The 14,896-nt window shown below is 44.3% G+C and overlaps 2 protein-coding genes across 12 annotated transcripts in view; one reads left to right on the forward strand and one right to left on the reverse strand.

The window, feature by feature from the left end:
- The window catches only part of LOC142796196 (uncharacterized), a 214,030-nt gene extending 208,226 nt beyond the window's left edge, over positions 1 to 5,804 (forward strand). The window contains exon 2 of the mRNA XM_075886352.1: positions 4,137 to 5,804. Coding sequence (XP_075742467.1) covers positions 4,137 to 4,401 — 265 coding nt within the window. The 3' untranslated portion in view covers positions 4,402 to 5,804. The remainder of the gene's footprint in view (positions 1 to 4,136) is intronic.
- LOC119169161 (uncharacterized) overlaps positions 1 to 14,896 on the reverse strand; it is a 153,016-nt gene that overhangs the window by 91,874 nt on the left and 46,246 nt on the right. The window lies entirely within an intron of this gene.

Here is a 14,896-nt window from a genome sequence, read left to right on the forward strand (position 1 = left end):
CAAACCGATTGGGGGCACGATTTTTGAGCTGCAGCAGCGAAGCGTCCAATCTGATCAGTACAAAGATGAAAAGAAAGGGAGCCGAATGGATGGCGAAAATAAACAAAAAGGATAGAAAGGCATCTGCCAAGTCTTGGAACCATCTCAACTCTCTGAGCACTAATACAAGCATGAAACAGAGGTATGTAACTACAGTTCAAGGGATTGGGCTTGAAGGGTAAGAGGCGATGAAAGATATAATAACAATAATCACAGAAAAATTTAAACACCAAGGACGCGCTGCATGCACCACACCGAATGAGGATGAATGAATTAGCGCAGTGGCTCCACTGGGATAACGAGAGTGGGAAAGGGCAGAGAAGCGGGTTCCTAATTACACATCAACAGGCCCTGATGGCATACCAAATACGCTCATAACAAAACTAGGACCAAACACTAAGCGAACATTAACAGAGGCAGCGAGAAAAGCAATAATGGATGGTGAGGCCCCCATTGGGATCGAACTAAGCAGGACGCTCACGATCTATAACAGAAAGGGGGGGCAAAGCTGATGAAAACAAATACCCTGACATCAATAGTTTACAGGCTGGTGATTCAGACAGTAAAAGGAAGGCTACAGACATGGGTGAAAAATGAGCGTGTGATGGGAAAACTACAAATTGGGTTTCGTAAACGAAGGAGATTGCAGGACAATCAGGACAATCTGTTTTTACTGATGCAGTATATTGAAATGGCAGAAAATAACACAGGCCCCTGTGGCCGGCATTCCTATATATCAAGGGAGCTTAAGATAGCATGATTCAAGATGTCTTCGGAATAATACTGGACGCACTAGATGTGGAAGACGGAACAACGAATCTTCTAAAGGATATGCATAAATATAACAAGGTAGTTATAATACGAAAAAGAACAGGCATTCCAGCTTATAGAGATACCACGTGGCCTTCGATAGGGATGTCCCTTGTCATCTTTGTTACTTATACTGGATTTACAGGAACTAGAAGCCGAATTAGAGGGGAGTCGACTGGGCTCCAGAGTCTCTTTTGCCAAGCAAAAAAAAAACACGTTGAACAGTCATTGCCAGCATTGATGTATGCAGTTAATATAGTATTATTTGCCGACATCAAGGAGGATCTGTAGGGATCGATAAACATCTGCGGTAATGAGGAAGATAGTTTAAATTTGAAGTTCAGTCGGGAAAATTGGGCAATGATAATTTTGGATGAAAATGAAGGCAGTGAGCCTAACATATAGGAAGTCACACTGAAAATAGTGGATAAATACAAATGTTTGGGCGTATGAATAAATAACAGGGCTGAGTATCTAAGGGAGCATGAAAGATACGTAATGACTAAGGGTAACAGCAATGCAGCGGTAATGAAATATAGGGCACTATAAAACTCCAATAGGTACGACGTTGTGAGAGGGATTTGAATAGGTGACATGGTTCCGGGTTTGACGTTCGGAAATGCGGTCTTGTGCATGAGATCACAGGTTCAAGGAAGATTGGAAATCAAACAACGTGATATATAGGTAGACTTGCTTTAGGAGCACACGGAAATTCTCCAAATCAAGGAGCACAGGGTAAAATAGCTGGACACCGTTCAAGTGTAGAAAATCTAGAAGCAAGTTATATGTTGAGGAGCGATGAAGAAAAATCGAAGGGGAGCGTGGAGCTAGGAAAATCTTCAGCTACTTTTGCATGAAATATTTCGAACTAAATGAAGAAATCGAACTCGAAAATTGTGAAGCAAGTATTTAAACAAGAGCAATAAACCAAGGCAAAAAGAAACAGAAGCAGACACGTGGGATGTTTGAATGCTTACGAAATCATCACTGGAAACCTACCGGACTTTCAAGCAGAAAATCGCAAAAAAAAACTCTACGATGATGATCGGGGTAGTTTTCTGTTGTTCCAGGCCAGAACGGGAGTATTGCGCACCAAGACGTACCGTGCCAAGTATGAAGGCACTGACTTATTATGTTTTGTGTTTGGGGAGGTGGTGAAAACGGCTGAACATTTGATAATGTTTTGTAAAGCGTGTTAAATACTGGAAGAAGAGAAGTACGATGATGGGACTAGCGCGTACCTAAAGAACAATAGAACGCTTAAGCCCGTAAGAAGTTTCATTGACGTGACCGCTATTAGGAATCTCCTAGATACGATGACCATAAACTTGAGAAGTCTTAATGCACTTGGACGATCGCAGTTTTTAGACGCTGCGATACTTCTCGAGATTCTAACCAAGGTAAGGTGATTTCCAATGACATCGTGGTGGAACGCTTGAAACGACAAAGCTCACCAGAAGGGCCCGACGAGACTCATTCGTCAGAGACGAATATATAGCAGCTGTTGAACCATTTACGACTGTAGATAGAAGACCGTGAGAAGAGCGTGCAACACGAGTGCAGTGTTCGCGACACATCTGAAGGAAGGCGTGACAAGAGGCGCAGTGTGGCGCCTACCACTTTCAATTTGCACGTCGACTCCAAGATGACAGTGAAGTATGCCAAGAAAGCATCAGAACCCCGAATTAGACAGCCAAGACCACAAACGTATGAGAATGCTGGTGCTTCTAGGATGAAAGAAGCGAAGACAAGCAAACCGAGAAAGCTCTTCAAAATCGCTGGGGGAGAACATCGTGGAAGATTCGGCTTAGCGAATGTTTGTGGCAACGGAAACCGATCATAGAAAGCACAAGTTTACGGAAGGCGGCGTGTTCAGAACCACGAGTTAGCACAAGCGTCAAAAGCACCGATGGAGGGGAAGGCGCCGGAGGAAACCCGGATTGACACAAGCTGATTGAGCTGAAATGGGTACAAGTACTTGTGAACAACGAACATGTGCTTAGAATAAGGGTGCCTTCTTTGTCAGGCGTGACCTTTAAAAATTGCATATTTCGGTCTTGCAAACTAAGAATACCGAATGACTTTTAGCTTTTGAGGCCTGTACACAAACTGTACCCTTTAGAAATTACCACCTCAGGCCCAGGAGTGTGTAAATATTGGAAGAAGAGAAGAAAGACGATGGGACTAGCACATAGAGAGTGCGGGACTGGACTGATTTGTATCAGCCGAGAATGGAGGCGTTTATGCAACGGTGCCATAGGCAATAAAGTCGCCTTCTTTTCCATTTCTCCAATGAAGAGGCTTCCTTTATTCTACAAAAGGCTCCACTCTATAGCCCAAAATAACGGCGCTGAATTTTTCCAAAGCATTGGGGTTTAGGCACAATGAAGGCAAAATAAATTCTAAACGGGTAGAAATAACCAGGAGGAGGCTAACTAATTGGTGGCTACAATTGAGGTGCGAGTGAAATTCAATCCTTCAACACGTAGTGATAGTACCTAACTTTATGGCTAGGGGACGTGAGCCGCTGCCCGATCTAAAGGGAACAACCGGAGACATCCATCCATCCCTCTAGTGAATGATCCATTTCGGCCTCCACCCAGTGGCAGCAGCTCCGCAAGGAAGGATTTCCTCTTGCTCGGGGCATGTTCTACGGGGCCACTAGTTCTCGAGGTTACATAGTTCATAAAGCCTCTTATTATCGAAAACAACGACAATCTCATCCACTCTGCATGCATGATGCTTTACTTCTCTGTATGTTCTCTCGACAGGTTGAGCCCCCTAACCCAACCTGTCATATCTTCTCCCGAACGGCCGTCGTGCGGGCGCCGGATTTCGCGTCTTTTAGATCGCCAGGATTGTTTCTTATTTTGGCTTTGGGTTGATTCGGTTTTCGCCCACAAAGCCTGCATCAGGAATGCTCAGCGCAAACTGCGCTTCATTGTTTGAGAAGGTTCGCGATCATTATAGATCGTCATGTTAAGATTGCGTGCAAGACACAAACACTCGAATTGATACCGGCGCTTGATCGACGCCCAGTGATAAAGCTGGGATATTCAGCAGAGCATACATACATGCCGACACGCTTCGCTGCTTGTCAGTTGGTTTGCAACCAACGCTCTCGTCGCCGCTATCAGTGCCAGTGTCTCGTTCTAATCTGAGTTTCCTTTTACGTAACCACAAGTTCAGTCCACTGAACAGTTTAACCTAAACATGAGCACTGCTCTCTTTGTATGCATGGCAAAACCATGACATGTTGTGGAGGTGCGCCTTCTTCCATGTTCCAGACGCCGCCATCAATCGGCGAACCCAGCCGGAGTGGCAAAGAAGACACCGACGCCAACCCCGAAAAGGGAACAAGCTGCAGGCGGAGGGGGCTGCAGCCAGAGTTCGGGCCTTTTTCTGATAAACCAAGCAGCCCCACATCCTGACATTGGGAGCAGCAACGATGACCGAAGCGTGCCCCTATCCTCCTCTGGCTGCCTGAAGAGCCGCCAAACATCTCCTGATTCGTCGATCGCGGACCCTGGCTCAAAGCATACAATCGAGTAGCCTCTTCCAATGCCTGGTCAGGAAACCACTGGGCAGGAAACCAAAGTCAGAGGATCACAACACATGCGAGCATAGTCAGGTCTTTTTTTTCAAGGCGGAGTGTGTGTGCAGCTCATGCCAGAAGCTCCCGAGCCGGTTGTGGTTCATGAGCTCTGCCGACCTGTCGGGAGAGACGAGTTCATTTTCTATTATTTGGCATGTGGAGTTTACGTGCGCGAATTGCCCTCTAGTCATTTATCCTCCACGCCAACTATTTTTGCCGAATCGTGAGAAAGGGCTCGGCGCTCGCGTTTTAGTGCGACATGGTGGTCGTGTACAGCTGCTGCTGGCACTTCATTGCGGCTCGCACGTTTCGTACCATCAGGACAATAAAGAATGACTATGTGCACTCTATGCAACGAACCACTTAAGGTGACTTAACCCGACCACCGGTAAGCTCGTTCACTAACTAGCCAGCCAACGAGTTTAGTCACCACCACCATCTACATACGTCTACCAGCCCCTCTTTCCAACAGGTCTACACACGCGTTCTTAAGTCAATACCTGTCTAAGCACACTTACAAGCAACACTGGTGGTGGTGGTTTTATGTATTTTGTATGGCACTCAAGGGGGTGTGAGGCATCCTGCCTGCTTCTCTTGGTAGTACGCCCTGCAAGAACTTCATTGTTCTGCCAACAACAACAACTGCAATGCCCTAGGGCGCTGTGGGTACTTTGATAAATAAATAAATAACAGCAAACAGCAACAATGCTTTATGTTACGCCTGACAAGCATCGCGCGAACAATGGTTGCAACGACGTACCGAAACCAGAGAAGTGTTTAGACACGCTCAGGCTTCTACACCACAAACTGTAGTAGCCGTCTCGGCGTTGTCTTTCTTCTCTAGTGTAGCTTGTACTGTACGTCATAATACACTCTTCTTCGATCCTTCGCTGCCACGTCATCACTTATACCTGGCCAAATACTTCCAGCGTCTTAATGCTACTTGAGAGTGCTCACAAAAAATGTATGAAAAACATAAGCTGATACTTTGACTAACATAACACCTGTACGTTTTCTTCAGCAGCAATGTCAGCGAGCCAAACCATGCAAAAGTTGGTGCACTACAATGACGAAAAAGGACGCGCCACCAAAAATACTGCAGGGTGAAAATCGATCATTGCGAGAAAGCACCGCGTTCGAGACGAGAATTGATGGAACTAACTGATAACGGGAATGCTAAGCAAAAGAAAAAAAGGCAAACGCAGAGACATCGCGAAAGTAACAGTGCCGAGAAGCGCATTGGCTCCAGGAAGCTATGAGGCATAGGGAAGACATAGTTCACGATCTATTTTCTTTCTAACAACACTGGCTACCCTGATGCCACTGTAAAAGCGCAGAAAATATCCCATCTGTACGTACCACCACGTCGCACTTTCACTGCATTCTCCTCACATTGTCGATTTGATACGAAAGAGGCGAAAGCGACGAACCAACGAAGAAAGACGTGGCAAGCTATTTCCATTTGCACAGCTCTTTCTGCGTCAGAACTTCCTCCACTGACATGGCGATGAAGACAACGGGCAAGTGGCGTTGCAATAAAAGCGCCGCACAGCGAAGCTTAAGGAAGTGGTGTCGATTCCACCACCGACGACGGGCGCAAGGAAACATCGTGCGTTCTTATCTTCTCTCGAGGAGGCGTCCACCATGAACGGAAGCAACATTGATGGCTTCCCCGATGAGCGCGCCTATCGATGAGGCGCCCGATTTTTTCTCTCTCTATTTGCAAAACTGTCATTTATTTACAGTTCTTTTCTCGTGTACCATTACGCCGCATCGTATAGATGTTTCTTCTATAGCTACTTTTCCTGCGCCCTGCCGCTTGCCGTTGTTCTCATTATGCCCATTTTTTTGGTGACATCTTGGATTATTTTTTCTACCAATGTGTCACGAAAACAGTCTTGTTAGTGCTGTCAACATCATAATCAAGATGCTTTTGCTTGACGGAAGTTGTCCTTCTCACAATGTCCTGTAGCAGGCGTTCAGGATTTCGCATTTACGCATTAGAAACACAAGCTTAAGTTTACTTTGGAACAATTGGGCTTTGTATGATTTTATCTCTAGAACAAAATTCGTTATTTTGATGAAGCTCTTCCAAACAGAGTCTACATGAAAAAAATTCCGCTCTGTGAACCCTAGAAGAATTACAAGCTAGCTTGGCAAAATTCAATATTGGCAAATAGGAAACCTGACACATTGAGGTGTTGCGAACATTCTGGAGAGAACATCTTCCTGTTCACGCTACCAACATTACTAAATTCCATCAGTAAAAACACTCCTTAAATGGCGCAACTACATTTTTTAAACAATTGGCGCCGTATCGGCGTGTTTCACTACAGATGTCGTCGAAAGACTATATAGTCTTGCATCTTGATGCAGTTTATTTAAAACAGTCATTTAATGATCGGTGCGAGAAAGTTGGTGAATGGAATTCTGCCGGCGCTGCGTGAGGCATGAGTGTCATCTGGCAGTCACCTTAAAAAACGAAAAGATCACCATCCATATAGCGAGCTCGCGGCGTGTGCACGCAATTTCGGAGGTCATAAGTTGTAGAATGCAAAGCGGTGGGTAGATGCCACCACCGTATCGTTTTAGGAAAGCGCCGAAAACACCCACCTTTTTGTGCATAGCGTTGCATTGTCAGCACAATGTAATAAACGCTACAATTCTTAGAATTGCTTTTGTATGCCTTTGTAACCTAAACAAGCACGCTGAGATATAACATACCTAATAAAAAGGAAGGAAAATAAGAGGAAAAGAACGACAGGGAGGTTGACTAGCCTATAGGCAGCCCGGTTTGCTACCCTGCGCTTGGGAGGGGGTTGGGGGAGATGAAAGATCGAGAGCAGAGACGGAAGAGAGATAACACAGCACATTCGGCAGCACACGCGAGCACACTCAGTCCACCATAGGAATGGTAGATTCCACCATTCACCATTATGGTGGATTATGGTGCTGGAAATGTTGGTGGCACATGATGTATGGTGGCGTGTGGTGGAGCGGATGGTAGATGGCGCGCTCCAGCTGGCAATGCTAGAGCGCGAAGCAGCGTCAGAACCACTGAGACGAGCTGCCGGCTAAAGTACTAATAAAAACAATTGTGTAAGAAAATTGTAGAAAGCACCCTTAAAAATGTGTGACAGTGCGGAATTGAACCTGCCATCTTCGAATTTTCAAATGAGCACGCTCGCCACTGCGCCACGCTAACAAATGACAGTTTTGGTGTTAAAAAAGTCTCGTCATTGTTCTTGCTAGTCTCAATGATGTGTTGAAAGGCAAGGATCAGAACCTTCAGAGACAGTTAGAGGATGAGATGCGTAAGCTCCGAGACGCCTCTGGGAGTGTGCATGTGACCATATGCACAGTCCCAGAAGTCTGGGGACAGTCTCGTGAGATTGAAAGGAGGGTAGTGAATGCCAACTGTGTGATCAAGAGTATGAGCCGGCAACTCGGATACAGCGTGATGAAGGTGATCCAAGACGTGTACGAGCCCGGCGCTCGCCCCTTTTTACAAGATTGCCTTCATTGCAGGGGTGCGACGGGCAGGAGGGTTGGTAATAGTATGGGTCGTCAAGCCACATCGTTTTTAGAGGGACCCAGAGCCCTGAGGCCAACAGTGTAACCAAAGATGGTTCTAAGGGAGAACGAATATACAAGCCACACAGAGTCCGTGGGAGAAAAAATCGACGTAAGCACAAGTGCTGAGCTAAGTCAGGCCTAGGTTAAATTACATGCAAGGTGGCAGGAATAGGCTAAAGTGGGAAGAGATAGAAAAGCAAATGAGGCAGGAGGAGCTGATGGTATATGGGGTTGTGTAGACACATCTTCGGGACATGACGCAACCACCTCGGAATCCGGACTACGTATGAGAATATTGCAATAGAACAGAAGGCAGCGAAAAGGGAGATAGAATTGGCGCATTCATAAAAACGTATGTGTTGGCAAAGAGTCAAGGAGGAACGCATGGAACAATTATGGTTAAGAGGGAATGTAGCTGGGCACATGACACTCCTTGGTTCGGTGTACTTGTGAACGGGAGCAAAGGACAGAGAGAAAAACCAGGCAGTGGTGGAGTGTATATCAAATAACATTGAGGAATTAGGAGGACAGTGCGAAAGAATTATACTAGGAGATATGAATGCGCACATAGAAGATTTAGACGTGTATACCGAGCCAACAGGCAAAATGATCATGTATGTGTGTGAAAGGTGTCATTTGATCATTCGCAACAGTACTGAGTAGTGGGATGGGCTAAAACATGGAAGGCAGGAAGGCTGCAGTCGACGATAGATTATGCACTAATGTCACATAGGACACTTGATAGGTTCAGGGGAATGCACATAAATAAAGGTGGCTCCAGACGTCTGGGTAGTGATCACAAATGTATCAAGCTAAGTTGTGGAAGAGCAGAGAAAGTGGGAAGGAGACAAGATGAGCAACTACAGGAAAATTTTTATTCAGAAAGGCAAATAGTAATAGCTACAAAACAAATGGAGAAAGTAGTCACTGAGGATAATAACACAGTGTGGACATACACGAATCTAATTAGACTGTTTGGGCTAAAGCTTGCTAAGACACGTGACAAGTCGCCGCGGAAAAGAAGACATAAACCCAAGAGTTAGTCGAATGAGGAGGTGAAGAGAGCCATAGCAAAACGTCAGGAAGCCTCTAGGGAACTTAGACATGCTAAGCAGCGGGGTGTACCGAGAGATGATGTTGAAAGAAAATGGGACAACTTTCTAAGCTGTAGAAGGGAAGCATCCTTCTGATGAAAAGATTAAAAGAAAGGGGGCTGAGTGGCTGGCAGAAGTTTATAAAAAAATAGAAAGGCAGCTGCGAATTTTTGGAACCATATAAAATACCGAAGAATTGAGACAAGCCTAGAGCAGAGGTTTATACCAGCTCAAGGTGCTAGGCTAAAAGAGGACAAAGCTATTGAACATATAAGAACAAGGGTGACAGGAAAATTTCAACAAAGAAGTGTCATGCACCACAGTAGACAAGGATGGATCAAGTGGAGCAATGGCTCCATTTTCACAACGAGAGTGGGAAACGGATGAGAAGAGGGTTCCTAGTAGTACATCAACAGGCCCAGATGGCATTTCAATTATGCAGATCAAGACATTGTGTCCGAAGTTTTAGCAGGCTTTGAGAGAGGCAGTGAGCTATATAATAATCGATGGTGAAGTTTCCGATGGATGGAAACTTAGCAGGATGAGCATAATTTATAAAGGAAAGGGGGACAAAGCTGACATAAACAACTACCGTCCTATAACAGTGACTTCAGTGGTCTACAGGCTGGCGATGCAGATTATAAAGGAAAGACTGCGGGCATGGATAGAGGATGAGGGGGTGCTGGGGGAACTGCAGAATGGGTTTCGTAAACACAGGAAGTTGGAAGACAATCTGTTCTCACTGACGCAGTGCATAGAAATAGCAGAAAATGAACACAGGGCCTGTGGCTAGCATTTTTGGATATCAATGGAACGCATGATAGCGTGATTCAAGAGAACTTGCGGGGAATACTGGACAGACTAGGTGGGGAAGATGGAGTCACTATTCTTTTAAAGTATATCAATAAAAGTCTCAAGGTGGTTATAAAGTGGGAAAAACAGGCATCCAAGCAAGCCCAAAGAGTTAAAACGGGGGCTTAGGCAGGGGTGTCCTCTGTCACCCTTGTTATTCATGATGTACCTACAAAGATGAGAGACCAACTAAAGGGAACTAAAGTTTGTTTCAACATTTCTTCCGTCAAACAAGGAAAACTCATTGAGCAGGCACTACCAGCATTGATGTACGCAGATGATACAGTGCTAATGGCCGACATCAAGGAAGATTTGCAGAGATTGATGGACATCTGCGATAATAATGGAGATAGGTTGGATTTCAAATTTCAGTATGGAAAAATCAGCAGTCATGATTTATAATGATAATGAAGGTAGTGAGCTTAGAATAGAGGAGGCCACGCTAGAGATAACAAATAAATACAAATATCTGGGCGTATGGATAAGGAATGGACCGAGTACCTAAGGGAACACGAAATATACGTAACGACTAAAGGTAACAGGAATGCAGCAGTCATGAAAAATAGGGCACTGTGGAATTACAATAGGTATGATGTTGTGAGAGGAATATGGAAAGGGGTCATGGTTCCTGGTCTGACGTTTGGCACTGCGGTCTTGTGCATTAGATCAGAAGTTCAAGCAAGATGAAATGTTAACGTAGAATAGGTAGGCTTGCTTTAGGAGCTCACGGAAATACACCAAGTGATGGAGTACAAAATGATATAGGATGGACATCACTTGAGGGCATGGAAGCTAGCAGCAAGATAAAACTTGAGAAGCGATTGAGAGAAATGGGGCAGGAGCTTTGGGCTAGGAACGTTTTCAACAACTTATACATGAAGAATGTCAATACAAAATGGAGGAGGCGATCCAAAAATTGGACGGGTAAATACTTAGAAAACAAGATGGGGCCAAACCAAAAAGAACTATCGGTTAGAAAGAAGGTGAAAGGAACGGAGACCGATATGTAGCAGAAAGTTGCCAAGGAAAGGTTCTATTATAATACTCGTCGTAGTTCTCTACAGTTTGAGGTTAGGACGGGAGTATTGCGAACCAAGACATGTCGGGCCAAATACGAAGGGATAGACACAGTATGCAGTGCATGTAAAGAGGAGGAGGAAACTGCCGAACACTATAATGCTCTGTAAAGGGCTTCATCCTATAGATCAGGATGATGACGCAGAGTTTTTCAAAGCACTGGGGTTTAGGAACAGGGAGGGCAAAATAGACTTTAAGTGGGTAGAATTAACTAGAAGGAGGTTATCTGATTGGTGGCTAAAGTGAAGGCACGAGTGAAAATTGAAACCTTTACTGCAAAGTACCAGTCCTCAAGTTCCCTATTCAAAGGACTGCTTGGCACACAGCGCATCTGTTTTGACGGATACGAACTTGTTTTTCCGTGAGCGCTGTGCTGTGAAATAATTTTCATCCAAGATTGTCATCGCTGTTCATCCGAAAGCTCTTTATGATGCCACCGCTTAAGTGCAACGAGTCTCGACAAAAGAACTGGTTACGTAAAATTCGAAATGAGAACTTCAGGCCGACATTTTCGAACCCACTTTGCGAAGTTGCGCGTCTCTCATTCGATGTTTGCTCAATTCAATGCCTACTCTAACGCCGTAGACAAGTCACAGTTGAATGTGCTAAAACTCGTGATCTTTCACTTAGGTTTCATTAACGCTTCTTCAGGGGCTGTTTTTTTTTGTCAAAAATAAATGCTTACGTGTTCTGCTTGTCATTATGCGCCGACTGGTTTGAGTTTATGTTACTCGTTTGTGGGCTTAGAATGTGCGCGGAAAGACGCTCGAAATAGTGATTGCGGAACTTCAGCGGTTTCGCCTTGCTGTTTTGAATATACAAAACTGGAGTGCAGGAACTCGAATGAGGATTGGCACTCTTCGTTGGCTTTTGTTGCAAGCTTACATATTTCAGAGCAAATTGCTCTCTTTGGCTCTTTTACGGTCACTGATCAGCCGGAGGAATCGCGATGCAAGAACAGCTATGCAAAACGTGCATGTTTTTGAGTCATTGCATGCGTGCATCGTTTAGGAACCTCACACATACGTGTCATTTCGTGTGATAGGTCATTGAGTATTTAGTGTGAAGGTTTATATTCGCGAATAGAGCTCTCGCGAAGTAATCGTTATGCTGGCATGCTATTTCATTCATACGCTAGCTCAGTCTTTTAGCGATATAGTTCGTATGTGAGATACGTCCACACGGTGCACTTCTGAAATATAATTGGTTCGTATAAACACTTCACGAAACAACCATAGCTGTTCCAGTGTATCAACTTTGCGCCTTCTGACACTAAGGTGTTAGATGCCTCACCAAACGCGAAAATTGGCCGTCAGCGACATCACCGTTCCACTTCGACAGCGTTAACGCGTGTTGTTGCTGTCACTGCATTACAGTCACTGTGAATTATCTCTGCACATATTGTGTACCCTATATACGGTGAAGCTTGCGCACCCATGCGCTGAGTAAGGAAAAATTGTCGCACAGTCTCATCGGGCGCTATCGCGCCAGCTAACAGAAGGATAAGTCATAGCAGCCGCACATGAACGTTTGAGACGCCCTAAACAATGGGCCAAGAATAAAAGCGGAGTTTCTCGCTAACGATCACATGTTTACGTTTAAAAACATACATACTAAGGGGTGATGCGCACGAAGTTAACATCAGGTCACTGCGACTCGATCGAGGCGTGATCACACGTACGCGTTGCGCGTGCGTGGGATCTGTCACAGGCAGCGTTACACTCGTTAAGGTAATTTTAGGGCAAGTTAGATGGCTGGCGCGAACGCTCTCAGTGCGCTGTGTGTCGAGAAACCCACAGAACACGTACCAGATTAGAGAACGGAAACTGTACCTTTGAGCTGTTGTATCAAAATAACTAGCAAATAAGTAGAGGTGGCGTACTGAACTGCAATACCGCGAGATAAGATGGCGCTTGTAGTACTATCATCATATTTAAACAGACGCATTTTTTTTTGCTGCAGGTGGGGTCTCGCTGCTAGTTCGCGCTGCTCGCTTCCTTTGGTATTTCTTTTTTTTTCTCATTGCTAAATCACAGTTCGCGTGTGTAATTACCGCCACGTGACCTAACTAGCATCGACTGGCAAAAAAATAACGTCAATCAAGTAAGGTTTGCATCGTTAATTGTGAGTATCTAGGCCTGTACAACTAATGTATACGGTCGGGTTAAAAAAAAAAACAAGTCACTCATACACATCAAAAGCTTTCAACCCATGTGTAAAGACTCTTGAAAGCGGAACTGAACATCGAGATTGCTCAATGGACATCGCTCTCATTGTGTTGCGGTGTTCGAGTTTAATAGCGAGGCTTCAGGACAAGGGTTCGATTCTGCCGTCAGATGCGGGGCTTGCCAAGTACTGTTGATCTTAAAGGGAGGTGAATGCATGATGTGGAATCGGGAAGGCAACTTCCACATTGCCGATAGATAGCTCGTGCAGTGAAAGCAACGTAGTTTTTCCAAATTTAATAAATAAACAATCGCGGATGCGTGCAGTACTGAATATTTCTCGCTATGCAATGCTACATTGGGTACTTCACCATGGTGCAATTTCGCGTCGTGTCGACAGGGTACGCACTAGTTTTAATTCTTAGCCGGGAGCCTGTATCACAGGTAACCGTTATTTAGGTGATAGGCCCAAAATATATCAGGCTTGCTACATTGATTGTTAGAGTTAAGTTACACAGTTGCTACAGCTAGAGTTTCTCGTCGCAAGTAATGAATGGACTGCTGAGTATGGAGCGAATATGTATGCTAAAAGAATAGAGTTATCAGTTGTGAGCTTACAGATCGAAAATACCCGATTCTAAGAAAATAAGCTTTAGGCATGCATTGTGCATTTTTGTTGTTTGTACATCTTTGTTGGTGCTCTTACAGTACACTAAAAAACTGCTCAGCTCTGGGCATAATCTGTTTTTTCGCATAGACGTATCAATAGAACTTGAGCACTCTTTTGCAAGCAAGCACTCCTGAAATCAATTGGTGGCACATGATGGCAGTCTGTTGAAATACTGGATTAATAAAGGTAATATTTATTACACACTTGTTATTGTGTTCACTTTTTCAGTATACTTGTGCTTGGAAGCAGGAGTTGTTTTTCCCCTGCTACTTCTAGATGTTTCAACTTCAATATGTACTACCTTGCAGTGTGGCTGCGGATAAGTCAAGATTATATACATTTCAAAACCTCTGTGATTTTCTAAACTTTTTTATGATCGTAGTGCACAGAATTTCAATTCGTAGTGGTAGACACTATAGTTATGACAAGTTATTTTAAACAGAAACAGATGTGCTCAAAGAAATCTGGCACGTTTCCCTGCTATAAAAAAACACTACCAAATCCAATGCACCCAATATTGCTGATATTGCTCATCACGGCAGCATTCACGTGCTTGATCAATGATTTGCTGCAAGTCATCCTCACCTTTATGATTTATTATTTTAAGGAACGATTTCAACATATGTGCAAGGCTAATGCAATTGAGTGCACCCTTGCGAGCTTTGGCGCATATTTTTGTAAATTTCTATGAGCTAAACTTAGTTATTTAGAACAAAAAAGTTCTGGGTGTAGTTAGCAAACTGTGTCACAAGGCAAAATTAAATGTACTAAAACCTGTAATTCCCCTCACTGTGGGGGTGTTCATTTTGTGATGCAATTAATAACTTCTGACGATTCACATGCCAACCAAGAAGTGATAATGAATCGTTCAATAGTGAGCAAATTCAGATTGATTCAGGCTTGGAGGGGTTAAAATAAATGACATTGTGGCCTCGCAGGAGACAAGACAGTTTGTCGAAACATTTGCTCGGACACCTTGGGTTCAGAGATTTTTCATATTTTCAAGCTTCGATCTTTT

This window comes from Rhipicephalus microplus, chromosome 2, assembly GCF_043290135.1.
Source record: "Rhipicephalus microplus isolate Deutch F79 chromosome 2, USDA_Rmic, whole genome shotgun sequence".
NCBI classification, from domain to species: domain Eukaryota; kingdom Metazoa; phylum Arthropoda; class Arachnida; order Ixodida; family Ixodidae; genus Rhipicephalus; species Rhipicephalus microplus.